The sequence below is a fragment of the Mytilus galloprovincialis genome, chromosome 10, assembly GCF_965363235.1.
Source record: "Mytilus galloprovincialis chromosome 10, xbMytGall1.hap1.1, whole genome shotgun sequence".
Taxonomy (NCBI): Eukaryota; Metazoa; Mollusca; class Bivalvia; order Mytilida; family Mytilidae; genus Mytilus; species Mytilus galloprovincialis.
This window is the reverse complement of record NC_134847.1, coordinates 21,647,813-21,674,774: the sequence shown is the minus strand read 5'-3', so window position 1 is coordinate 21,674,774 and position 26,962 is coordinate 21,647,813. Positions and strand designations below refer to the sequence as shown.

The 26,962-nt window shown below is 32.7% G+C and overlaps 1 protein-coding gene across 2 annotated transcripts in view; it reads left to right on the top strand.

The window, feature by feature from the left end:
- LOC143047157 (nuclear pore complex protein Nup205-like) overlaps positions 1–26,282 on the top strand; it is a 65,889-nt gene extending 39,607 nt beyond the window's left edge. Inside the window, exons 24-41 of one of the 2 annotated variants that reach the window (XM_076220123.1) lie at positions 140–283; positions 1,084–1,191; positions 4,397–4,644; positions 5,625–5,816; positions 7,590–7,845; positions 8,101–8,190; positions 9,340–9,497; positions 10,372–10,560; positions 11,343–11,458; positions 13,010–13,154; positions 14,015–14,147; positions 16,041–16,289; positions 18,965–19,045; positions 19,576–19,730; positions 21,510–21,624; positions 23,748–23,882; positions 24,687–24,853; positions 26,031–26,282. In XM_076220123.1, the coding sequence (XP_076076238.1) occupies positions 140–283; positions 1,084–1,191; positions 4,397–4,644; positions 5,625–5,816; positions 7,590–7,845; positions 8,101–8,190; positions 9,340–9,497; positions 10,372–10,560; positions 11,343–11,458; positions 13,010–13,154; positions 14,015–14,147; positions 16,041–16,289; positions 18,965–19,045; positions 19,576–19,730; positions 21,510–21,624; positions 23,748–23,882; positions 24,687–24,853; positions 26,031–26,114 (2,765 nt within the window). In that variant the 3' untranslated portion in view covers positions 26,115–26,282. Of the gene's footprint in view, positions 1–139; positions 284–1,083; positions 1,192–4,396; positions 4,645–5,624; positions 5,817–7,589; positions 7,846–8,100; positions 8,191–9,339; positions 9,498–10,371; positions 10,561–11,342; positions 11,459–13,009; positions 13,155–14,014; positions 14,148–16,040; positions 16,372–18,964; positions 19,046–19,575; positions 19,731–21,509; positions 21,625–23,747; positions 23,883–24,686; positions 24,854–26,030 lie in introns of those variants that run through there. The other variant, XR_012969422.1, reaches the window with a different exon arrangement.
- Positions 26,283–26,962: the final 680 nt, after the last annotated feature.

The following is a 26,962-nucleotide window of genomic DNA, read 5'->3' as shown; positions in this document are numbered from 1 at the left end:
TATCATATTCCTATCTGAACGTAGGGATTGCCTTTTGCGACGTTACCCCCTGTTAATGTTTTAAAACATTTTGATTTTTTTTTGTCAAGCCTGCGACTTTTGTCGATTCTCTGCATTTTATTTTTTTCTGATCTTTTAGGTCCTTTTGTGACAAACCACCAGTCTTGGTTACTGAGAACTGTAGCTATAGAGTTACGCATGACAACTTTAAACCGTCAGAGGTCACACACACAGCGGCTGATGAAACTTTTACTTGATGATCATATTGATGATCCAGAACAAGGTATGTGTAAAGTTAGTTTACATCTCAAAAAGGAGGGGGGGGTGTATTAAGAACAAGGTATATATGTGTAAAGTTTAACAGTGTGGGAGGAGAAACAAAACATATTTATTTGCCTTCTTCATATAATATCTCAATGAGGATTTTTGTGTGATTAGTTTGATATTGTCAAATGGGGGATCCAGAAATTTTCATAAGTGGGAGCCATTGACTGCCTAAGAGGGGGCCCGCTTCGTTCATGCTCCAGTGATTCCCTTTATAATCAAACAAATTTTTCCGAGAAAAGGGGTGGCTGGGCCGGGGAGTTGACTCCTTATAGGTGTTATTGTCATTATGTGTTGGTCAAATACTAAAGAAGAAAAAAAAGAAACTGTAAACAGCAAATATGATCAGCAATACATGATCTACAAATGGGTCAATAATGCTAAAATTGTAAATCAAGTCAATCTGCAATATAAAATAAACAAAAAGGAGGTCATAGTAATGAATTCTAGAATCTAATATTGGAGAGAAGCCATTGTTGCATCTTGATCCAACTGAGTGACAATCAAAATTGACATACAAAATTTAGAAAGATTATTAATATTTGTAGATTTTTATCTTGGTATCCAAAAAATTGAAAAATTTGAAATGATACTTTAATAGAATTGAGAATGGAAATGGGGAATATGTAAAGAGACAACAACCCAACCATAGAGCAGACAACAACCGAAGGCTGCCATTGGGTCTGCAAGGTATCAAATTTTTCAAAATATAAATTGTAAATTTTGTTCCCGATTGCTGATCATGTGACTTTGTTTTAGGTATACTTCCGGGTATTGATGAGACAGTAGACACAGGATTTGATAAGTTTTCTGACACTTCCTATTTCCAGTCATCCTTTCATTCACACACAACCAAACAGCTTCAAGGTGAGAAAATCTACCCTTAATTTACTTAACTTACATTAAAGGGGCATAAGCTGTCAAATTCATGTTAACCAATTTAACCCAAATTATTATGTCTAATTTATAACACTGAAACTTTCTTTCTAATTACAAAAAGTCCTAAAGAAACAATGCATTGACTCATTACAATGTATCAGCATTTTTGTTTATTTAAAACTAGACTCCAATGAATGAATTATCCATCAAGATGACCTCCAAAGACTGCTGGTGGTAATTTTAATTGATATATTGTTCACATTTTTGTCGAGCCTGCAACTTTTGTTGCAGAAAGCTCGACATAGGGATAGTGATCCGGCGGCGGCGGTGTAAGCTCACTTCTTAAAAGCTATATATTTTAGAAGGTGGAAGACCTGGATGCTTCATATTTTGTATATAGATGCCTCATGTTACGAAGTTTCCGTCAGTCACATGTCCATTGTCCTTGACCTCATTTTCATGGTTCAGTGACCACTTGAAAAAAAAGTTCAGATTTTTTGTAATGTTAAATTCTCTCTTACCGTAAGTAATAGGATAACTATATTTCGTATGTGCGTACCTTGCAAGGTCCTCATGCCCGTCAGACAGTTTTCACTTGACCTCGACCTCATTTCATGGATCAGTGAACAAGGTTAAGTTTTGGTGGTCAAGTCCATATCTCAGATACTATAAGCAATAGGTCTAGTATATTCGGTGTATGGAAGGACTGTAAGGTGTACATGTCCAACTGGCAGGTGTCATCTGACCTTGACCTCATTTTCATGGTTCAGTGGTTATAGTAAAGTTTTTGTGTTTTGGTCTGTTTTTCTCATACTTTATGCAATAGGTTTACTGTATTTGTTGTATGGAATGATTGTAAGGTGTACATGTCTAGCGGGCAGATGTCATCTGACCTTGACCTCATTTTCATGGTTCAGTGGTTATAGTTAAGTTTTTGTGTTTTGGTCTGTTTTTCTCATACTTTATGCAATAGGTTTACTATATTTGTTGGATGGAATGATTCTAAGGTGTACATGTCTAGCGGGCAGATGTCATCTGACCTTGACCTCATTTTCATAGTTCAGTGGTCAAAGTTAAGTTTTTGAGTTTTGGTCTTTTTATCTAATACTATATGTCATAGGTCAACTATATTTGGTGTATGGAAATATTTTATGATCTATATGTCAGTCGCGCAGGTTTTATTTGACCTTGACCTGGTTTTCACGGTTCATTGCTCAGTGTTAAGTTTTTGTGTTTTGGTCTATTTTCTTAAACTATAAGCAATAGGCTCAACTATATTTGTCATGTTTGTTGTATGGAAGCATTGTTAGCTGTACATGTCTGCCTGGCATATGGTTCAACTGACCTTGACCTCATTTCATGATTCATGTTAAGTTTATGTGACAGTCATAATAAAGCTTTATATTTAGGAGTATCAACATAATATCAATGATTAGTAAAGAAGGCGAGACATTTCAGTGTGTGCACTCTTGTTTTTATATATATATGTAAATACACATTTTCTCTATTCTGAATTTGTAAGCACCCATTACTCTCACTTCTTCATTTTTTTGTTCATTTTTCTTTATTCTTTTTCTTTAATATTCAATCATTTTTTTCTGTTCTGTATCATACACAGTACTTAAGCAAACTATAAGAACAGGAACATAGACCAATAGATTCATTTTATTAGTGCCATAAGTCCCTGTATAGAATGAAATACTGAAAAAGAAAATATTGATGTTTTTATGCCCCACCTACGATAGTAGAGGGGCATTATGTTTTCTCGTCTGTCCGTCCGTTCGTCCGTCCGTCCGTCCGTCCGTCCGTTCGTCCGTCTGTCCGTTCGTCTGTCTGTCCCACTTCAGGTTAAAGTTTTTGGTCAAGGTAGTTTTTGATGAAGTTGAAGTCCAATCAACTTCAAACTTAGTACACATGTTCCCTATGATATGATCTTTCTAATTTCAATGCCAAATTAGAGTTTTTATCCCAATGTCACGGTCCACTGAACATAGAAAATGAAAGTGCGAGTGGGGCATTCGTGTACTGAGGACACATTCTTGTTGTTCATGTATTAAACCCTATGCAATTAGTACTTTTAAAGTTCTTCTATTATCCTGTTAAGCTGGTACACAAGAAAGGTTGATTATCTTATTACGTAAAAGTTACTAAAACCCTCAAAGTCTAGCTTGAACCCTGCAATTGTATTTACCAGCACAATATACAAACAAACATAAAAAATCAGTTATGATAGATATAAAATAACAATAATGAACTCAACTGATTTATAACAACTATAACATTTCTAGATTCAATGCTGGGACAGTATTGCTCTAACTTTAGTTTACAAGGAGACTTTTATATCTTTATATCTTTTGGTAGAGAGTGTCTTGTTGGCAATCATACCACATCTTCTTAATTTTACATGTCAGTTTTTCTAGTTCCAATTCTTTCCTAGCATATCAGGGTTCGGACAAGGAATTTTTCGTGGTGAGTCCCAAAAGATTTTGATGAGTCCAGGATGCATGTAATTTTTTGTTTCTTAATATAATGAAATATCAAATATGACGAAATAAAACTAAAACATTGCGTGTTGGATTCATATTTTTTATCATATCAATAAAAGTTATGATCTGTTAAAAGTAATTGATCAATACAAAATATATAACAGACTCCTTTCTTGGTCTATCAATTCTTGGTGTAGGGATACATTTAAAAAAAAAAATGTTGGTTTGCCAAAACCAGAGTGTCATAAAAAAGATTGGGTCTAAAGGTAGGGTCTCTTTATTTGTTTGTTTTGGTTGTTTGTTTTTTTTGGGGAAAGGGGGGGGGGGGGATATTAATGGACTTTTTAATAATAAACTCAGTAAAAGAAGTTGTCTTTGTTCTTATTGGTGATATTTAAGTTACTGGACATTTAATCCAGTAATGATTAAGATATTACTAGACTAAAATTTAAAATAACTTTACAAAATTAATCCCTTCCCTTTTACACCCTTTTCCCAATTAAATTTGTGTAGATTGAATTATATATTCCAAGTTTAACTATCTTCCTGGCACTCCTATTTCAGCTGTTTATTTTAAATGTATAAAAATATCCATTAAAATGTGCACAAATTAATTGTGAAAATTTTGGGTTATATTTATCTATGATTTCATGATATATTATAAATAAACACATCGAATATAAAGTTGTAATCATTTTTATTATCAGGTCGTCAGATAAGAAGGAAGATCTTAAGCCTGTTAGACTCGGTAGAATTTACTCAAGTATATCCTCAGCCGCTCACACTTGAGTATTTTGATCCTGGTATGATAGAACAAGTAATACAGAAAACTGAGTCAAAGACAGAAGATGATACCGTCTATTGCAACGTTAAATTGTTACACAGTATATTACTCAATGAATTATCTAATGTCCAGAGTAATGTTATGGTAGCCAACAGACCTAGAATTCTAGAGGTAAAATATCAGTTGTGTCGAAATTGAAGTAAAGGACTAGATAAAATATTGTGTTTATGTGGCCCTGTAAATTTGACTAAAAATAGATTATTGGATGATACAATAATTGGTTACTTTTTTAATCTACTAAATGAAGGCCTTTATGATAATGGCAATATTATGATAGTCATGATGAATCAAATTGATAATGTTGTCTTTTAAAAGAGTAAAAAGTGGCAATATACCTCAGTCAAAAGAAGGATAATTTTGAGATGATTTGTTTGATGGAAGGGAGGATGTATTGCAATACCAGGTGTCATTGGTCTGTCTGCCGTTCTTGTGAGTTCCTCTCAAGATTTGTTTTTCTGCCATGTCTTTGACAAGATCCAAAATTAATATTTTACTCAGTATTTCTAACTTTAAATGTTTTGTTTTCTTCCCAAAATTATATTTTTATTATGCCCCACCTACGATAGTAGAGGGGCATTATGTTTTCTGGTCTGTGTGTCCGTTCGTCCGTTCGTCCGTCTGTCCCGCTTCAGGTTAAAGTTTTTGGTCATGGTAGTTTTTGATGAAGTTGAAGTCCAATCAACTTTAAACTTAGTACACATGTTCCCTATGATATGATCTTTCTAATTTTAATGCCAAATTAGAGTTTTTATCCCAATGTCACGGTCCACTGAACATAGAAAATGAAAGTGCGAGTGGGGCATTCGTGTACTGAGGACACATTCTTGTTCATCATATTTTTGTTAATTTCTTTGAGGAGATTTAAAAATATAATTTAGTTACCATTATTTGAAAATCAATTGATTTCGACTCTAGATAGTTAAAGTACTGTAATTTGATAACTAGGGCTTTGACATATCCAATATTTTGAACCTATTACAACACAAAGGTCTTTTTAGATAAGTAAGTGCTCAAATTTGGTCAGACAAGTTTGAACTGGCTTTGATATGAAAAGATTTTACACATCAACTATTAATTTGATTTTTTTTTAGGAGGTTCAAGGAATTTTGAAGAATGTTGTTTCCCGTAATAGTGTGAGAAAAAGTTTGTCTGTAAAGCAGCAATCCTATGATGCCTGGAGACAAGTTGCAGAGATTTGGTTAACTTCGTGTCCAGAAGATCTGATGCCTAGGGAAATTAGACAAACTGTATTGTTTGAGCTTCTACAAGAATTACTCAGCAAAGTACGCAATTATTTTTCATATACTGTGGATTCATTAATATTCGTTGGATACCAATTTTTGTGGAATTCATGGGTACAGGGGAACCATGAATTTAAATGTTCAATGAATTGCAAATTTTCTAAAGGAACATATACAGACTTTGCCAAACAAAGAAATAAAATATCCACAGAAATGCAAGTTTTCTTCAATCCATGAAAATTGGAACCCATGAAAAATAAATGAATCCACAGTAGAAATATTGTCATTCCTCAGTATCCTTGACAAATAATGAAACTCTTACCAAGATGGCACTTTGGTTGAACTGCATTTATAAATTCTCAGCATTGTCCAGTCACAATGTGGACTCTAAATCTGGGAGTCAGTGCCACCATTGCCCCTACTCTCTGAGGATTCTGCAGGTGCCTCATGGTCTGTTGCAAGGCTACATTTCTGTGCATATTGAATTTGCACTCATTTTCAAATGGCCTTTTAAATTTTCAGTTTTCATTCTGGCCGACCCCTATAACAGGACACACCTATTATATTAATTGTTAATCTGTTTCAACCCTAAACATGCATGAAATATTTGTTACTGGACATAAAGCAAACTACAATCCACAATTATATAGAAGTTGTTTACTTATTTATGTACATTCAGCTTCAAATGATTATGCATTTACACTGTGTAATACATAAAGCTTGTCTGATTGTCTGGTACTGGAGAAAAACTTGGTTAAACCTGTACCATTGTCAAAAGGGTAGGGTGAAATTAAGATAAGATCAGATAATCTCTCTTTCAAATAAAGAAGGTCCATATATAATCTTGATCATTGATACATTCATCAGATGGTAAAACAAAATTTGATTCTTCAAAAACTGAATGGGTATTACTTATTTAGTATTTGGCATGTTTGACTAAGTAAAATGCGCCAACCAATGGCAACCATACAGATTTTTTTTTTCAAAAAGTCACGTATGTAAAATGTTGTTGCAAAGATTATTTGAAAAGAGTTAGGTAGCGCAGCAGCTCACTCTGGGATTCTAAAGTTTTTCGGCAGAATACTGGTGAATAAGTGTGATTAAAATGGCTTGTTTCAAACATTTGAACAATTTACATTTCATTACTTATTACTGATTCTATATAGCTATAAGAAGATGTGGTATGAGTGCAAATGAGACAACTCTCCATGCCTATAAATGGCAATTTCTTCAGCAATCCTGGACAAAATTTGCATAAGTAAAGTTTTTCATTTGGCCTAGTAATATATGGTCACTTCCCCAAAGAGCAAGATGTTAAAAAATTTTATAGTGTCAAACAGCATGAGTAATGAATTTGTTCATCAACTTCAGATTAAACAACTACATTTTTGTGATTTTAATCACACTTTTTTAATCATTAGTGAGCCAATACAGTTCATATTATTTGTTCCATTGCCTCATACTAAAATGTGCAAGCCAGGTCCTCTTCGGCATGTGAGTTTTTATAGTGTAATATCTTGGCACTAGAGATTTAGAAATCATTCTTGCACCTTGTTTTCATTTCAATGCACTTTCATTTAAAAAAAAATATCAGTATGACAGATTATTTTTAAGTGAGCAAATTGAAGTTTACCCTTTGTGTAAATGTTAAATGTTTGGTATAAATGGTTAAAACTAAACAGATTGAATTATAAACATAAGAATAACCAAGAAAAACGATTTGTATATGATCCGAGGATTGTATATTGTAAATTATAAACCTAAGAATAATCAAGAAAAACGATTTGTATATGATCCAAGGATTGTATATTTTAGGTGGCTGAAGAAGATGCTTTGACTGAATTGACGGCTCCTGTTTCTGGTACCTTTCTAACATTGATGGCCAATTTGAAACAATGTTTTGTTGTAGAGCAGTCCCAAGTAAACAGGGAAAGCTCTTCAAAATACTCCAGTATGTTAGAGGACCCGGGAAGTAAAACCCCATGGGTTCAAAGTTCTGGTTCACGTACACTGTTTGCAACCTCGCTTCAGCTTGTATTGAAAGGGTTAATTGATCATGTGATGTGTTCTGGTGAGTTAATCAACATAAATCTCGTATTAATTATTTTTTCGCATTATGCAACTTAGTAACTGTAGTGAATTGATTTATATCTATTGACATGAGCTCTCTTTTTTTATTTTGATAAATTTTAGATTTTATGTTTCCGAGATATGGGATTTCATTCATAAAAAGGGTTGATTTTCCAGTTTTCAGACGATATAGTTATTCAATTATGAAAACTAGCTGTTGTTGGCAATGATCAGTCTTGGATATTTTTATTTTTAGGTGGGGGTCAACAGAGGGTGAGGGCAAACTTATATGGAGCCCTTCTGTACTATCTACAGATTGCAGAGAAACCTAAAAGTCAGCAGAAAGGTACATTATATAGTTAACAATTATATCACCATCACAACACAATCTTTTTCAGAGGTGAAATCTATGAATAGCGAGGAATTATCCTAAGTAAACCAGAATGATGTAATGGAAAATACCATCTGTCACAAATTTTAACAGCATACTTAAACTGCACATAAAGTTTGGAAAGATCAACATGCACTGTTCATTTCACAATAAATGCTGAAAGATATTTTGGAAATTAATATTTCATAAGACTTCCTCCAAACTTTAAGTGTTCTATCAGGTTTAATCACAATCATCATCTCATCCGTAAATATAACTTTTTTCCACTGATGTTTACTCCTGCAAAAAGCATCCTTTTCTTCTATCTTCTTTCACAAATCGCCAAATAAAACCTGATTATTTAAAAGTAAAATCACAAAAATACTGAACTTAGAGGAAAATCAATTCGGAAAGTCCATAATCACATGGCAAAATCAAATAACAAAACGCATCAAAAACGAATGGACAAGAACTGTCATATTCCTGACTTGGTACAGGCATTTTCAAATGTAGAAAATGGTGGATTAAACCTGGTTCTATAGCGCTAACCTTCTCACTTTAATGACAGTCTCATCAAATTCCGTTATATTTACATTGATGCGTTAAATAAACAGACACAATAAATAAAATAGTCAAAATAAGGTTACATCAGTCATCATCGTATCACAATTTTAAAAGGAACAATTTAACAGAACACAAAAACATCTACTATCTACGAACACATTCATTGATTTGAGTGTCTGACGTCGGAAAATTTTATACGTCACATAAATTTGTCGTTCAATGTGCATACAAACAATTTTAAAATTTACATAGGCAATGTTAGCATACAGGGTTAAAAAATTAAAAGTATGTAAGAATAAATTTCAGAAATAGACCGAGATTTAAACTAGTCCAAAAGTTATATATAGAATTTATAAGAATCCATAAATAGTTAATTCCACTACGCGATTAAGTCCATCTTATCATCAGCACTTTGTTTTCAATTGAATAGAGAAACAATTTAGTCACATTGATAGTGCCTTAATTTTGGCTCCCCTGTGAAAATGTACAGACTATGATTTAAAGGGAAATGAAGGACTAGACTGTACTGTTCACTGATAGCTTATTTATTTATTATGATAGGAGAATCAGTAGAAGGAATTGGAGAAAGACTTTTATCTGGTACAGATTCTGAATATGATCAGCTGACCAAGGAGAATGTAGCCACCATTTTGTCTTATGGCAATCACTTTATGGATACTGTATGTAGAGATGCATGTGATGGTCATGATGTTGGAAGGGTAGGTCAAAAACATTATATTGACTAGCATGACTAGGGTAGGTCAAAAACATAATATTGACAGCATGACTAGGGTAGGCCAAAAACATTATTTGACTAGCATGACTAGGGTAGGCCAAAAAATTATTTGACTAGCATGACTAGGGTAGGTCAAAAACATAATATTGACTAGCATGACTAGGGTAGGTCAAAAACATAATATTGACTGGCATGACTAGGGTAGGTCAAAAACATAATATTGACTAGCATGACTAGGGTAGGTCAAAAACATAATATTGACAAGCATGACTAGGATAGGTCAAAAACATAATATTAACTTGCATGACTAGGGTAGGTCAAAAACATAATATTGACTAGCATGACTAGGGTAGGTCAAAAACATAATATTTACTCTAACCAAAAAGTTGAATTACTTATAAATATATATTTAACATACACCTTTTATACATATACTTTTTGCATTTCAATTCAAAATCTCACACCAGCAGGCAGGTTTAGCTGGACCCTTAATAATGTTTATTAGTTCAACAAAATTGTCTCTGCACTAAACTCAAGAACATACAAATGAACGAGAATTTTAATAACACACAAGACTAACAAAGGCTAGAGGTTACTGACTTGTGACAGACACAAAAAGTGGCTGGCTTAAACATGTCTTATAAGATCTCAACCCTTCTCCTATACCTCTAGCCAATGTGGATTAAACAAACAAACAACAATACACCCAGTACAAAAGAAATGCTTCTGCTGTTAGAAAAGATATCAGAGCAAACTAATTATATGTAAGCAAACTGACAAATCTCCATATAAATTAACAAATTAGATTACAGATTATTTCCTGTAACTAATATTCTGTAGACATTTTATCTTTCTAGATGCTGGCATTATCTGTGTTGGACAAAATATTATCTATGGACAAATTCCAGCAGTGGTTAAACTTTATGACATCAAAAGGATATTTACAACATTTAGTGGATAGTTTGATAAATGATGATAACCAGCTCCAGAGTCTCTTGGGTCCAAACCCACAGCTTAAAGTTCTTTATATATATGAATCTAAAATGGTAAGATTTTCTTTTATTTATCTGTTCAATAACGAGTGAGAATTGGAAGTTGCTTAATATCAACTTGAGTTATTTTTAGTTATAATTCATATGTAATTTATTATATCATATTTTGATAACTTATCTCAAAACCCAACTATAATCTAAAAGAAAAGTAGCTTATGTTATAAAATGTTCATTTTGATATTATTCTATCCTATTTTTTAAAAAATTTAATCACCTCTCAACTATTTAGGAATCTGAACAAGGATTAAGGTGACTGGGATGTCATACTCCATCATGGATTTTGAAGTAGCAGATAACAATAGACCTTTTTCCCTCACTGGAAAAAACTTGTCAATTATGCGTAGCTTTATGACGTCATTTACCAGATAGCGGGGATCGCCTGTATCCCTGCACTATTAAAGTTCATCAAGCGTCATAGTGATCATCATTATGCAGGATAATCTAGAAATAATATTTGTTCTGTAGATACTTAATCACAATTCCCTAATCACAGGAGTACTGATTGTCAATTATGAGAATTCAATTTGCCGAAAAATTTGTACAATATAGTATTATAGTTTTCCAACCACTCGCTCAACATTAGAACAGAAGTGATGACGCCCCTAAACACACAAATGACATTCACTAAAATCAAAGTTTTTTGACGGAAATGCATCGGCCAAACAATTACTCTTTTCATACATCCAACTTTTTAACCATTTCGTAAGCATCAATGTTATTAAGTTTCTAGAGTAAAGGTATAACTCATCACTTTTTGGTACATGTTTTTAATTCAGAGTCTATTGACAAGGATAGCTGAATCCACTGCTGGAGCTCATGCTTTACTAAGAGCAGGAATTATGTCTAGACTTTCATCATGTAACTACTTTGATATGAGACCAGAGACTAGCAGGTAAGCAGACTTTCATCATGTAACTACTTTGATATGAGACCAGAGACTAGCAGGTAAGCAGACTTTCATCATGTAACTACTTTGATATGAGACCAGAGACTAGCAGGTAAGCAGACTTTCATCATGTAACTACTTTGATATGAGACCAGAGACTAGCAGGTAAGCAGACTTTCATCATGTAACTACTTTGATATGAGACCAGAGACTAGCAGGTAAGGAGACTTTCATCATGTAACTACTTTGACATGAGACTAGAAACTAGCAGGTAAGCAGACTTTCATCATGTAACTACTTTGATATGAGACCAGAGACTAGCAGGTTAGCAGACTTTCATCATGTAACTACTTTGATATGAGACCAGAGACTAGCAGGTATGTTGATAAATTTGATCTTATGCTGACTAGGGATTTAAATTGAAAGGAATGCTACTACAAACTAATAATTTAATTTTGGATGTAACACATGGTCTGATTGTCTGATGTTGTTTTGTTTATCAGCTCATAGGCATAATTTTTTCAAGGTTTTTTCATGATTTACTCTGGTTTAAAATGGAATTAAGAATTAAATTATAAGAAATGACTCAAATATTTGTTCTACCTATTCGAAACAACTTGTGGTGCACACTTTAAAATCACCCACTACGTGGGTTATTCAGTGTGCATCACATTTTTGAAGTTATTTCATAGAACATTTATAATGTTAAGTTTATGTGAGATACTTGTAGTAAAAACTTCATATTACAGACTTTCAACATGAATTGAATAAGTAAAACTGGCAAGACATATCAGCATGTGCACTCATAGATATAGGAATATGTGGTATGAGTGCCAATGAGACAACTCTCCATCCAAGTCACAATTATAGAAGTAAACCATTATAGGTCAAGGTACGGTCTTTAACACGGAGCCTAGGCTCGCACCAAACAGCAAGCTATAAAGGGCCCCCAAAATTACTAGTGTAAAACCATTAAAAAGGGAATGTTTATTATTGTGTCACCCTGTGAGTGGTACTGAAACCATTTGACAGAAATCTGTTATACTTGAAGGATTGTTGGACATTGTATGATCATATTGCATTTTGATTTGACAATATTTAAGGGAGTCATGGGATATTAAACTGTTTTCAAAATCCTGGATCGGCACTTGAAAGACTTTTTTTTTTTTTATCTTATTTGAAATCTATTATGTCACAACTTTTGTCAATAATAAAAACATTTAAAGAATCATCTGAATTTACGGTTACAACATTACATGTTTTATTTTGTTCTTCACATACTCCAAAGGAATACCTAGATATGGTCTGTTACCCACGGGGAAAAAAAACTCCACCGACATTGACATTGACCCAGTGGTTGTAAATAAACTCATCATAGATTCCAGGTATTTGCACCAGAGGGCGTTTCATCTTGAAAAGACTTATGTTTGCCTAAAAAAAAGGTTTAAAAGGCTGAATAAAGGATGAAGTTGTGTAATTTTCTTTTGCTTCTTTTAATAAATGTTGCAAATGATGCAAACTGTCTCTTGATAGATAATGTCTTTTTATATGCCATAGGTTACAGAATGAATTGGGGCTGACACAAGATGAGTTTATTCCTAGTCCCATGGCCAGGTATAGACTGTTACTATTTGCCTGTCTAAAACTCTGTCTAGCCATACTTACCTCCTGTGGTATAGAGAATCAGGATGCTGGAAATCAGGTATGTACCTATAATGTGCAAGATTCATGTACTCATTTATAATGTAATGGGTCAAAAGCATTTAATTTTGTGTGCTTATGATATAACATTTTGTAATGATTGCAATATACAGTAACACATTGAATTTTTGTCAAGCCTGCACCTTTTGTTATAGAGGCTTGACATATAGTAATCAGGTGGCTGTGGCAGCGTAAGTTCACAACTTAAACATTTATATTTTATAAAAAGGAAGTCATGGTTCTTGAAACTTTGCATAGAGATGCCATATGTTACGAAGTTTACATCTGTTATATGTCCATTGTCCTTGACCTCATTTTCATGGTTCAGCAATTGAATAAAAAAAAAAAGATTTTTACGCCCCACCTTCCACCTAAAAACGGCATTATGTTTTCTGGTCTATGGGTCCTTTGGTTCGCTTGTCCATCTGTCCTGCTTCAGGCTTAAGTTTTTGCTCAAGGTAATTTGGTAAAAAAGGTAAAGCTTCCATGTCTTTTAATTAATATAAGAAATTTGTTTATTGGATGATTGATAAAAGAAATTTGGCAATTTACAATTTTTCGAATTTCTTCTTTAAAAACTGCAATGTAGTCTGTATCCTTTATGGAATGATGATTTGGATATGTTTTTCTTTGGTGAATAAATTTGGTCAAATTCAAATAAAATTTCTGATTAAGCATCAGAATTTGAATGCCTAATTTTTCAACTGTCAACAGTTAAGTTCAAGATGTTCCTTAATTTCACAGAGTATAAATCATAAATTTTTAAGTGGGACAACTTTGACTATAATATTTTTTCTCTATTTTAATTTTTATAGGAATAGATATATATAGTAGACTCCATGTTAATTTAATTGTTTTCAGGTTTTGCAGTTTGTTTTTTCCCATGGAGAAATATTCCTAAACATTTTACGAGACAGACAGCCACCACAAGATCTTCAAGCTTTGAAGGAGTTATCTTTGACCACTGCTGTGATAGCTAGAGCCCAGTCAAGAGGTAGGAAGAAATAATGCATTTGTTTAGTAATTCAAAGTAGGGATTAAATAGGGCTCTTCACAGTTGACTAATGGTCAACAACATGATATTAGTTTGTGATTAGGTAAGTTTAAGGGGAACCACTATTGGTCAACAACAATATATTAGTTTGTGATTAGGTAAGTTTATGGGGAACCACTATTGGTCAACAACAATATATTAGTTTGTGATTAGATAAGTTTATGGGGAACCACTATTGGTCAACAACAATATATTAGTTTGTGATTAGGTAAGTTTAAGGGGAACCACTATTGGTCAACAACAATATATTAGTTTGTGATTAGGTAAGTTTATGGGGAACCACTATCGGTCAACAACAATATATTAGTTTGTGATTAGGTAAGTTTATGGGGAACCACTATTGGTCAACAACAATATATTAGTTTGTGATTAAGTAAGTTTATGGAGAACCACTATTGGTCAACAACAATATATTAGTTTGTGATTAGGTAAGTTTATGAGGAACCACTATTGGTCAACAACAATATATTAGTTTGTGATTAGGTAAGTTTAAGGGGAACCACTATTGGTCAACAACAATATATTAGTTTATGATTAGGTAAGTTTATGGGGAACCACTATTGGTCAACAACAATATATTAGTTTGTGATAAGTAAGTTTATGGGGAACCACTATTGGTCAACAACAATATATTAGTTTGTGATTAGGTAAGTTTAAGGGGAACCACTATTGGTCAACAACAATATATTAGTTTGTGATAAGTAAGTTTATGGGGAACCACTATTGGTCAACAACAATAAATTAGTTTGTGATTAGGTAAGTTTATGGAGAACCACTATTGGTCAACAACAATATATTAGTTTGTGATTAGGTAAGTTTATGGGGAACCACTATTGGTCAACAACAATATATTAGTTTGTGATTAGGTAAGTTTATGGGGAACCACTATTGGTCAACAACAATATATTAGTTTGTGATAAGTAAGTTTATGGGGAACCACTATTGGTCAACAACAATATATTAGTTTGTGATAAGTAAGTTTATGGGGAACCACTATTGGTCAACAACAATATATTAGTTTGTGATTAAGTAAGTTTATGGGGAACCACTATTGGTCAACAACAATATATTAGTTTGTGATTAGGTAAGGTTATTTGGAACCTATAAAGATATTTATAGATTATCGTTGGTTATTTCCACGAGATTGATTTTCTCACTTGAGCCGCTACTGGGAACATAAGAAAAGCAATCAAGAAGAGATGACCAATGATAATCTGTTTATTGCTATTTTTAGCTATGAAGACATTGTTAATTTCCTTGACAACAGCATGTGTTCCCTTTAGTTTCTAACGATAATTTTCATTATGAGAATGGAAATTATCATTCAGCAAAATCAAAGGAAAAAATTGTAAAATAGCGATAAATTATTTTTACATGTAATTCCAAAAGGATTTTCAGTGCCCATGTATATAATGAAATGGTACATGTGCAGGATAATGTTTGATAATCAAATGTGGCGTAAAGCAAGCACCAATCAATCTATCAAATGATGAAAACAACACACTTATGAATCATTAGATTGTGTTATATACAACACTTAATAAACAACAAATCATACGACCATACAAGTACAGTGTTTCATGTTTACTTCCCTTTATCTGTTTGTCACAAACTTGTGTCTTTTAAAAAATGGCATGCACATATATAAAGTTTTGTCACAATTTTCTCAGCAACTACAAGTCATAGCTTCTTTATACAAGGCGCCAAGCTTCATCTTGTTATACTATCCATAGGACATTTTTTTAGTTCATTCAATATTCTAAATACCTAGAGTCAAATAATCAAACCTTTTGTTTTGGTCAAGAGAGTGAAATCATATTAATTTTTTTCCAGGTGTTCCTGATGTTGAATTTAATGACTTTGACACTTTAGCAATTGAGTTTAGAGCACATAAGATGCAGATTGAACGTCAGATGATCTCCCTTTTCCCCAAATTCTGTTTATCTGAAAAATTGACTAAGCAGTGGAAAAATTTTGAGAGTGGCCAGGAAGGGAGAGATATTGGTGTGGAGTTACTACTGACCTACCTAGAAATAGCAGCTAATGTGACATCATACTGTAGGACAGTCATTTCAGCATCAGGTATGTCACATCATACTGTAGGACAGTCATTTCAGCATCAGGTATGTCACATCATACTGTAGGACAGTCATTTCAGCATCAGGTATTCAACATAACCATAAACATCTGAGAATTTATCTGAAAAATTTAAGATAATTATCTTTTATACCCCCACTTTAAAAAAGTGGGGTTAAACTGTTTTACTTCTGTCTGTCAATCCATCTGTCTGTCTGTCCAGCTTGAGGTTTAAGTTTTTGGTCAAGGTAGTTATTGATAAGTTGAAGTCTAATCAACTTGAAACTTAGTACACATGTTCCCTATGATATGATCTTTGTAATTTTCATGCCAAATTAGACTTTGACTCCAATTTCATGGTTCACTGAACATAGAAAAGGATAGTGCAAGTGGGGCATCCGTGTACTAAGAATACATTCTTGTTAAGATTTTTTTTTTATGATTATTAAAGTGATAATATAAACTTTTTGAAAAAAACATTTTTATTTCCAGTATTTTTCTTACGACCAAGTTTTTATACGATAGAAAAAATTTGTATATTAGTTTAAACATATGTATTTATAGTGGATTGGGAAACAAGTTTTGCTTATATTATATTAATCCCTTTCCACTTTTCGGGTGCAAGTGCTTCCTTAAAGAGGCATTAGCCTGGTATATTGGTATCACATCGTTAGCGTCAGCATTGTCCGAAGACATTTGGTTCTAGGACAATAACTTAAGTATTAGTAAATAGAAATCTTTGAAATTTAAACACAAGGTTAAGTTTATAACCACAAAAGGAAGGTTGAGATTGATTTGGGGGGTTATGGTCCGAACATTTAGGAATTAGGGGCCAAAAAGGGGCCCAAATAAGTATTTTTCTAAGTTTCCAGACAGTAACTTGTGGAACAGTGTAGTATCTCCTTGAAATTATACCACACGTTTCCATACCACATATGGATGGTTAGGATTGGCTTTGGGGGGTTATGGTTCAAACAGTTAGGAATTAAGGGCAAGAAAGTGGTAAAAACAATGGTTTCCTGATTAATAGACATTACTGATGACAATTTAAAAGCAGTGTAAGGGAGGTAATCCAAACACAATGTTTTGATTATCTCCCTTACACTGCTTTTTATCATCCACAAAAAAAAAATTAGGATGGTATAATGGTATGATGTCATTGTCGTCTGGGTCATACGAAGACACATTTGATATCCAGACAATAACTTAAGTTCATGTGAATGGATTGATTTGAAATTTATTAAGAAGGTTCAATACCTCAAAAGGAAGGTTGGGATTGATTTTGCTGATCATGGTCCCAACTGTTTAGGAATTAATTTCCCAAAAGGGGCCCAAAACAAGCATTTTTCTACATTCAGGATAATTAGTTATGTATAAGTATTTTGGTTGCTCTGAAATTGTACCACAATGTTAAATACCACAAGTAAAAGGTTTGAATTCATTTTGGGGGTTATGGTGCCAACAGTTTAAGAATTAAGGACCAAAAAGGTGCCAAAACAAACATTTTTGTAGTTTCTTCACAATAACTTGTGTGTAAGTGTGTGGATTTCTCTGACATTGTACCTCAAAGTTCAAAATGCCAAAAGAAAGACTGGGATAGAGTTTGGGTTTTTTGCCTCATTCATGCAGGAATTAGGGGCCATAAAAGGGCTAAAACAAGCATTTCTCTGGTCCCCAGACAATAACTTGTGTTTAAGTGTATGGATTTCCATGAAATTGTACCACAAGGTTCTATATATTAAATATATTAAAAGCCTGGGATCGAGTTTTGGGTTAATTGCTCTCAGGAGGGATTCAAAAAGTTTGGGGGGTTTTTAATTTTTTAAGGGGTTCAATTTTTTTTTTCAAATTTTCTCAAATTTCAAATTTTTGAAAAGTTTCTAGAAGAAATCTTTAATTGCACAATATGGCATATTAGGTCTGTAAGATCTTGACATTTTTTTTGAAACATATTATTATGTTAAAAATTTGGTCACAAGCCAAATTCAGAGCTGTATCAAGCTTGAATGCTGTGTCCATACTTGCCACCAACTGTTCAGTGTTTGACCTTTGCGGTTGTATAAAGATGCCCACTGTGGACCATCTTGTAAGTCATGTATAAAGAAATGTTGTATTGTCTTGAGATGATTAGCTCTCAATTTATTTTTAGAAGTAACTATTAAATGCTGATTAAGGAATATTAATTTAAGCCATGATTAATTATGTTATTTTCTATTTCAAGACTTTTGTAATGTATTTAAATGGGTAAATATGGTTGCAAACTCAATTGGATTATGACCATATCTTAAAGGAAAGAAAAAATTTTGGGGAAAAAAAGGGGAGGTGAGAAAAGAAAATTATGAAGGGGTTAAAAAAAAACTTGTAGGGAGGGGCAATTTTTCTCATTTCAGATTTAAGATATCAAGTTCTTTGACAGTTATTCTGTGTCAGAAACCTATTATGTGTCAAATATTTAATTACAATCCAAATTCAGACCTGTATCAAACCTGAATATTGTGTCCATTTTTGCCCCAACTGTACACGGTGGGACCTCTGTGGTTGTATCCAGCTGCTCTTGACAAAGGAATTTATTGTATTCTCATGTTCAGTGACGTAAGCTTAGGTCACAATAAAATAGATTTTTAGACTGAGTGGTTATTAAGCTAGATGATGCTTTATTACAAACTTTATTTATTCTTTAGGTCTATCATCCCAATACTGCAGAATTCTGTTTGGCCCCAGTCTTGAAGAGGCTTTGTCCAGGGATATAAGGAGCAGTGAAGGTAAAAATACAGAGATAGTACATTGCACAATAGTTAATTCCATATCTCTTACAGTTGAATCTACTGAAGAATAAAATACAGTTGAACCTCGTTGTTTTGAAGTCCATGGGACCGACCAAAGTATTGACTTATCCAAGGTTTGACTCCTCAGAGGTTGAGTATTCTGTTGTGAATTTGAAATGCATTAAATATGGTATGAGACAGTGTGCCTTTTTTCGATATTACACTTTAGGATTGTGTATCCAATCTTTATAATCCCGTTTACGTGACATATTATGGCATACCGTTGTCTGTCTGTCCATCAATCCATTGTCACATGACAGACATTTTCTCACAAAAGGTTTAACCATCTTGCAAAAAACTTAGGTAAATTGAAAAACATTTCATGGGGTGCATGCTTGTTGCAAAAAGTAAACACACAAAAAACTGAAGAGGCAAGGATTCTAATCCATTACCTGTCTAAAAGAAACAGAGAACTTTTAACAGGTTTAGCTTTGTTATATATACATGTTTTTTCTTTTTCTTTTCAGAGTATTCTGTATCTAGTTTACCATTTACTCCAAGTCTTGGCGTCATTGTTTATCAGCTGCGTCAGTGTGCTAGTAATTTTATGTATGTTTATGATAGTCACCAGCAACATCAACGCAAACAGCACAGCAGTCTTAGTACAGATGACTTGAAAGAGGTAAGGGGTCATCAATAACTGTCAACCATTTTCCAAAGTGTACAAAACATACACATGGAGGGAAGGGGTAAAAAAATCAACATTTTTACAGTATGCTTTTTTTTTTGTATTTATTGAATAAAACAGTCAGATATATTTCAGTTTATTTTCAAAGCAAATTTCTATATTAAACTAAACTATAATAGACAGGATATTCTTTTTATTAAGAATGATTGATTCTTGTCTTGAAATCTAAAAATGGTTGATGTACACTTTTTGAGGGAGGGTGGGGGGTCTGAAAAAGTGTATGTTTTGTACACTTTGGAAAATGGTTGACAATTATGGATGACCCCTAACATAGAAAAACCTAAATTCACCTGTGTCAATCTTTGTAGGAAAAATTGTATCAAAATTTCATGTGTTACCTGTTAGAAAAAAGTATGGATTTCACCTGGCTTTTAAAAAGAATTGTAAGTCATTACCATCATTTTGTCTTAGTTTTGTGCACCATTATCTGTGGTAATATTTGTAATTCAGGGGTGAATTACAGCATAGTTGTCAGATTATATGATTTGGTCTATACTTAATGTTAAAAGTTTTTTTTATTAAATTCATTTCAGAATAAATATGATTTGGTATTCATTTACATCAGTATCCTTGGTTGTTTTAGTTGCATGTAGTATATTAAAACACATTGGTTTTATTTGATATTTGGTGTTTTAACTCCACTTTTAAGCACCACATTTAGGGTATTTCGTGGCAGCTAGTTTTTATTGTAGGAGCAAGCCGAAGAGCTCTGAGAAAATCACCGACCTTCGATAGGAAAACTGACAATCCTAGTCAATTAAGATTGGAGTTGAGTGCAACCACACGAGTGGAATCGAACTCACAACCTCAATGTTGACTGGCTAGTGATTACAGTAGCAACTACTTAGACCACTTGGCTAACGAGGCCCCTTTGAAACACACTGTGTCTTGTTCCTGTGACTTGAAAAGTTTTGGTCAGGTCTATTTATGAATAGTATCTCTGGTATTATGTCCTTATATATTTATGGAAGTCCACAATTACTTCAGGACATTCACAAATCAATTTCAAGATTTTCCTAAATATTTATTGACCTCCATTATTATGACTTTAATCTAAACTTTTCATGAAAAATATGTGCCATTTGAAATATTAAAGGAACTCTATTATTCAATTTCGTTAGGGCCTCGGTGACCATGTGGTGCAAGTAGTTCTTCTACCGTAATTACTAGCTAGTCAACACTGAGGGTGTGAGTTGCACTCGACTCCAATATTAATTGACTAGGATTGAATTCCTTCGAAGGTCTGTGGTTTTCTCCAGGCATTCTGGCTTCCTCAACCTATATAAATTGACTGCCAGGTAATAACCCAAAATTGACGTTAAAACACCAACAATCAATCAGTTTCATAATTTGAATTCTGGGTGTCCTCAATTTGTTTTGACCCTCAATAAATACTTAAGGATATCTTGAAATTAGATTAAAAGGTCCTGAAATAAAAGCTTTTCTAATCATTTATTTGTGAAGGTCTTGAAATAATTCTGGATATCCAAAAACAGAGTTATGAAGGTACTGAAATATATCCAGAAATCCAAAATGGAATCAGAGGTCCTGAAATTTTTCATGAGGTCCATTATTAATTATGGATATCTTGAAATTGAGTTATGAGGCTCCTTAAATTCAATAATTTTTACTGAATCTATGGCTTAAAGTGAGAATTAATTAGTTGGTAGAAATGATATAGTTTATATTTTAGTCAGATTTGTTTTTCTTCAGTATTCTGGAGTACCTATGACAGAGAAGATTGCCTCACACCAACGACAGCAGTTAGCCAGGAGAAGATTATCACAAATTGTCAATGATAAATGGAGAGAAATGCAACAGTTATCATGTATCCTCCAAACAATACTCTAGCTATATACAGTGAAACCTGACTAAACCGAATCCTGCATAAACTGAATACCTGCATAAACCAAACATGTTTTTAAGCATCGTCATATAAAATAATGTGCGTTGTGAACCTGATAAAACCAAACATAGACCAAAACCGAACAAAATCCTAAGTCCTGAAGAGGTTCAGTTTGAACAGGTTTCACTGTATATGTATTTAATTTACCCAAGACTCTTTTTGCACAAACTAAATGTTTTATTCACACCATTGTTATTGTCCAACAAGTATTTTGGTTGGCATTACTGTAAAAATTACTTCCTCTGAGGTTGTTATGGTTGTTATGTTTTCATATTGAGGAATGGTTTAGTACACGTCTGGTGTATTACACGTCTGGTGTATTAAACTATAATCCTGGTACCTTTGACAACTATTAGTACAGTGAATTTGTTCTTGGTATTTTCAGTGACAAAATATTAACAGATGATTTTTTTTTTCTTTCTGAAAGACATTTGGAAGATAAATTGCCTTGTGAGAAGCTTTGTTTATGATAATTTAATTTGTAAGTGCACATATTATATATAAAGGTATTAATATTACATAGAATAAAGCATGGAAACTTGAGCTTTTAAAGTTGTGATATTACTTTTTACACTGATAAGATATGAAATAATGGTAATAATTGCATAAATAGGGATGAAAAATAAGGTGACCCTAAGCAACAAACAAATGTACTGCTGTTGCATATCTAGATGAGACTAACTCACAGAAGTTATTGTGCCAATTTGCCGTTTCAGAATCTAGTGCATTCTGGGTAATATATTCAAAAACTTACACCAAAACATTGTGATTGGTTATAAACAATTTAAACAACTGAAATTCAACCAATGACGTAACAATATTTTCATTTTGGTGTACGAGCAATGAGATTACCCATAGTCCTCTAGTTTCTCAAAAGGTGAATTGTTTCAAATGGTCTGTAAAAGAAAGAACACCACAAATGGTATCAGAAAGACCACCAACAATCAAGATGTTGTTCAATTTTAATGAAGAGAACTGTCTAAAAAAGTATTTTAGTTCTATACTTTATCGTAAATCACAGAAAATAACACTACCAGCTATGAAATGCAGACTTAATAGAGAAAACTATATGGTTTGAAAAAAACAACAAATACCAGTCTTTGAGTAAGTGTAATCTGTCACAGAGGCTGATTTAGGGGAAGGGGGCACCCCTCCCCATTTCTTGTGGGAAAAACTTGGTTGATTGTTTATGGAACCATTGAAGCCCTTTTAGGAAACCAGTGGGTTCATTGGTCAATGTTTAATTTTCTTTGTTAATGTTAAGTTTATGTGACAGTTGTAATAAAGCTTTATATTTTGGACTATCAACATAATATCAATGATTATTAAAGAAGACGAGACATTTCATAAAAATAAGATGATTTTAGCAAGAATAGGGCCAATTGTACATTTCATTTTTGCAGCAAATGATAATAGTTATTTTCAATACTAGTTGCTAAAAGGAGGCATTTTTAGGGCAACAGATTTCACAAATAGAATTATTGTAAGATGTATATTTCCATCATATGGGATTTTCTTCACTTTGACTTAACTCTGCACAGGAGCATATATATTGGAGGGACTTGACACTACCTAATTGTAGCTAATTTTATCGTTGGGTCATTGCTAATAAAGAAATAAAATGGAAATGGACAAGTGTTGAAAACATACTTACTATAGTCCTAATTATTTCTGATAACATCAATAAAATGCCATTCAAACTAAGTTTTTAAGTGTATAGAAATTGTAATCTGTCACTTCAAATTTATTATAATCGCATTAATTTCATCACAGATGGTTTACAGAATGCAAACAGGGTGTTGAAAAAATGCCTCGTATTGCATTCCCAAATTCACAAACCATTTTAAAACACTTCACATCAAATAAATTACACTTATTTTGGTCATTTAATATGACAAAATATATCTACTTTATGTTAAAACTTGTATTTAGTTACGATTAGATTCGTGTGGTTAATTTATGGAGCAGTTCTTACAGTTGCAAAGTTGTGGTTAGTGTTATTTTTCTATCTCAAATGTCTGCACATTTTTCTTAACAATTATCAGATATTATAGAGAATTGTATATTTATATTATGGAGACACCTTGAATATTATTTAGTACACTGTGTTCCTAATGACCAGCAGCCCTCCATCTACCAAGTTCATATTCAGCGTCAACAACAGATGAGGCGTTTACAAGGTAAGATTATGGTCAAGATAATATAAATTCACAATGATTGCATGTATTTACTGTCGCAATTTTTTTTTTAAATGGACAGATTAATTATTGCAATTTCAGGAAAATTTGTATCAGATATCCAAATGAGAGTTCTAATTATTGCAATACTCACCAAGTTGCATTATTCACATCAATAAAAACCTCCCAATAATTTCTGAAATTTCAAAAATTAACTCTAAACATTAAGTTCACTTCTTGAAATATGCATTATTTTTTGTTCAGTTGAATATTATGACTATAAGATGTAAAATGCCTATGTTTTAGTGTACACTTAGAAGAAGCTGTACTGCAATTTTCAGCTTGCCATCCATTGGCATTTGGGCCAGTGTGAATTTTCTATCCCTTTGGGTCTATTGTTTTCCTTTAACTTTTACAAAGTTATCTCCCCTGAGATTTTTTTTAAAATCAGCACAAATATCATACTTTCATTTACAATTGTCAAGGTCATATTTCACATTGTATTCAAGGTTTTTGATATGCATGAACATTGTATTTATGTTAGCGTTTATTTATTAAAGAGAAAATATTCCTTCTGCAAATTTTCTGTGAAAAAAAGTACATTTACAGTATTTATTTCTCGTTTCATATAGTAGGAACCTTGCTGTATCAATTATAATTTAAATTTTGAGATATGCACATTTTTCCAGGTCAAAAAGTCTATAAATGAATTTTATAAATTTACGAACTGTATCTGTTATTACTCTAAATATTGAATATTTGTGACTGTCTATGTATAAAAAAATTTATGTTTCTCATGAAAATTAGATTTAACTGGATCACCAAGAAGTATTTTAGAACAACAACACCAGTATACACAGGACCCAGATGAGATGTCAAAGATTGTTTCTAGAGAAGAATTGGCAGCATTCAAGAGTAATGTTACTAATGTTGTCAGTGAGTCACTTCTGAAAAAAATACAGGAGATCAATCAGGTAATCTGTCAAAGTTGTAAATCTGTCAACATTCTTAAGTTCATAAATCAAAGGATGTACAAAATTACAATCAATGGAACCAACACGTGTTTAAGGATATAGAAATGCTGATGGCTAAAGCATGTTGAAAATCAGCAATGACCAATAACTTTTCTTTAGTAATGGCCTTTGGAAATATACTATGGTAAATTGAGAGTGCTCTTGCCCCAATCTTTCTCATCAACATGAATAAAGAAATCATAAAAGGTTTATAATAGAAGTAACTCAGATGTATTACCACTAATCTATCTTTGAAATGTAAATAATAGATTAAAATGACATTGCAGTAGCTGTTACTTTTCTTCATCGAAAAGGTTAACATCATAAATCTTTTGAGGATTAAAAATATTGGTAGAAGTTATTGCTGTAGAAAGTATACAATATCCAAAATCATTATAAGTGCTCTCATGCCTAAATTTGTGAGGACATTTTTACATAATTTCTGATATATTTGATGGAACAGGGGTCAGATTTTTTAATGAACTACAAAAGATAGTTTTTCACTTATAATCAAGTCACAGTAATTACATAGACAATCAGGTTCTTAATGCTGTTGGAAAATTTATTCAAGTCAATATGAGTTAGATGTAAAAATTTCTCATTTAAATATATTAAATATAGTAAAGCAAGGGTTTTATTATTTACAGTCTAATTGTATTGTAATTGTGTGTGTAAACTCTATTATAAGTTATATGGTTTGCTACTGGGAAGTGAGGGAGTGAGGCCGGAGGCCGAATTCCCTATGGATTTTATTCACTTTCTATGGATCCGTAGGGGGTCAGTAGTTAACTGTATAATGAATTTATCACACACTGGACTTTTTCTGTTGCGTTTTGTGGAAAAAATAAACAATAAACACAACAACATTGATTGACAACATCACCTTAACAGTAGATGTGATGTGATGAAACCCCTATGAAATTTATTAACCCCCTACAGTCCCATAGGGGGTCACCACGTGACGGCGCTAAACCAATCACATCGTGATATTTTACCAGTGGTGCGATAAGTATCTATGCTAATCAATGTTCTTTTTCCTTATACTTGTATTCTCTATACCCTTGTGGGTCCTTAATTGGAAATAAAAAAATATATCTTGTACATATTATTTATTAATTTTTTTAAAATTTTTTTTCAGAGTTTTTGCAAAAACAGAAGCCACTATGGATTTGTTGAAGCACTGATCAGAAGACTGAGAAGATTATTAAGATTACATACTTGATCACGTTGAACTTTGATAGTTATTAAGATTACATACTTGATCACGTTGAACTTTGATAGTTATTAATATTACATACTTGATCACGTTGAACATTGATACTGTTAAATATTCATACTTATCATGTCAGGTTTTTCTAATTTTTCTGGTCTGATTAAAATTAAAATGTGATTCTTATTTTTATTTTGTGAAAAAAAGGCATTGCAAGTATTGTTCAAGTCAACCTAAAGAGTTACTCTTCTGTGTGAAGTTCATTTGTTTCAATGAAGGTGCATACCTATCAACCTGTGACGATGAAAATGCAGGTCATGACCTGCATTGAAGAATCAAATCTCAGGTCATAACGCGTACGAACTTTTTCGAGCTGAATTTCAGTATTTATGGTACATTTTCTTATAATGTATATCAAAGATACCAAAACATCAATGCATGTTCACTTGGTTAAGTCATTTTAAATCTTATTTATTATTATTTCATAACACTTTTAAAGATTTTTATAAATTTGTGTATCACAGTCTTATGTCCTTTACTTTTTGTCATCATCTAAAATTTATTTTTTCAAATGAGACTACTAGCTCCGGGTCAGTTGACAGGTATGAGGGTGGTAAAGGGGGGTGCTTGCATGAAAAAATCGTGAAATAAGACATAATTTCACGTTGAACGTGAAATAGATTCTGTAATAAACGTTGCACGAAAAATAAATACTTTCATGTGAACCTTTTGTGACTGAGTCACTGTCTTCTTGTATATATTAACTCTTTGTTTTACTTGGTATTCCCGATTTAGTATACACATTTATGATATAATTGGTTTACGGCTTTTAAAAAAGTATTTCTTGACGATCCCTGCCA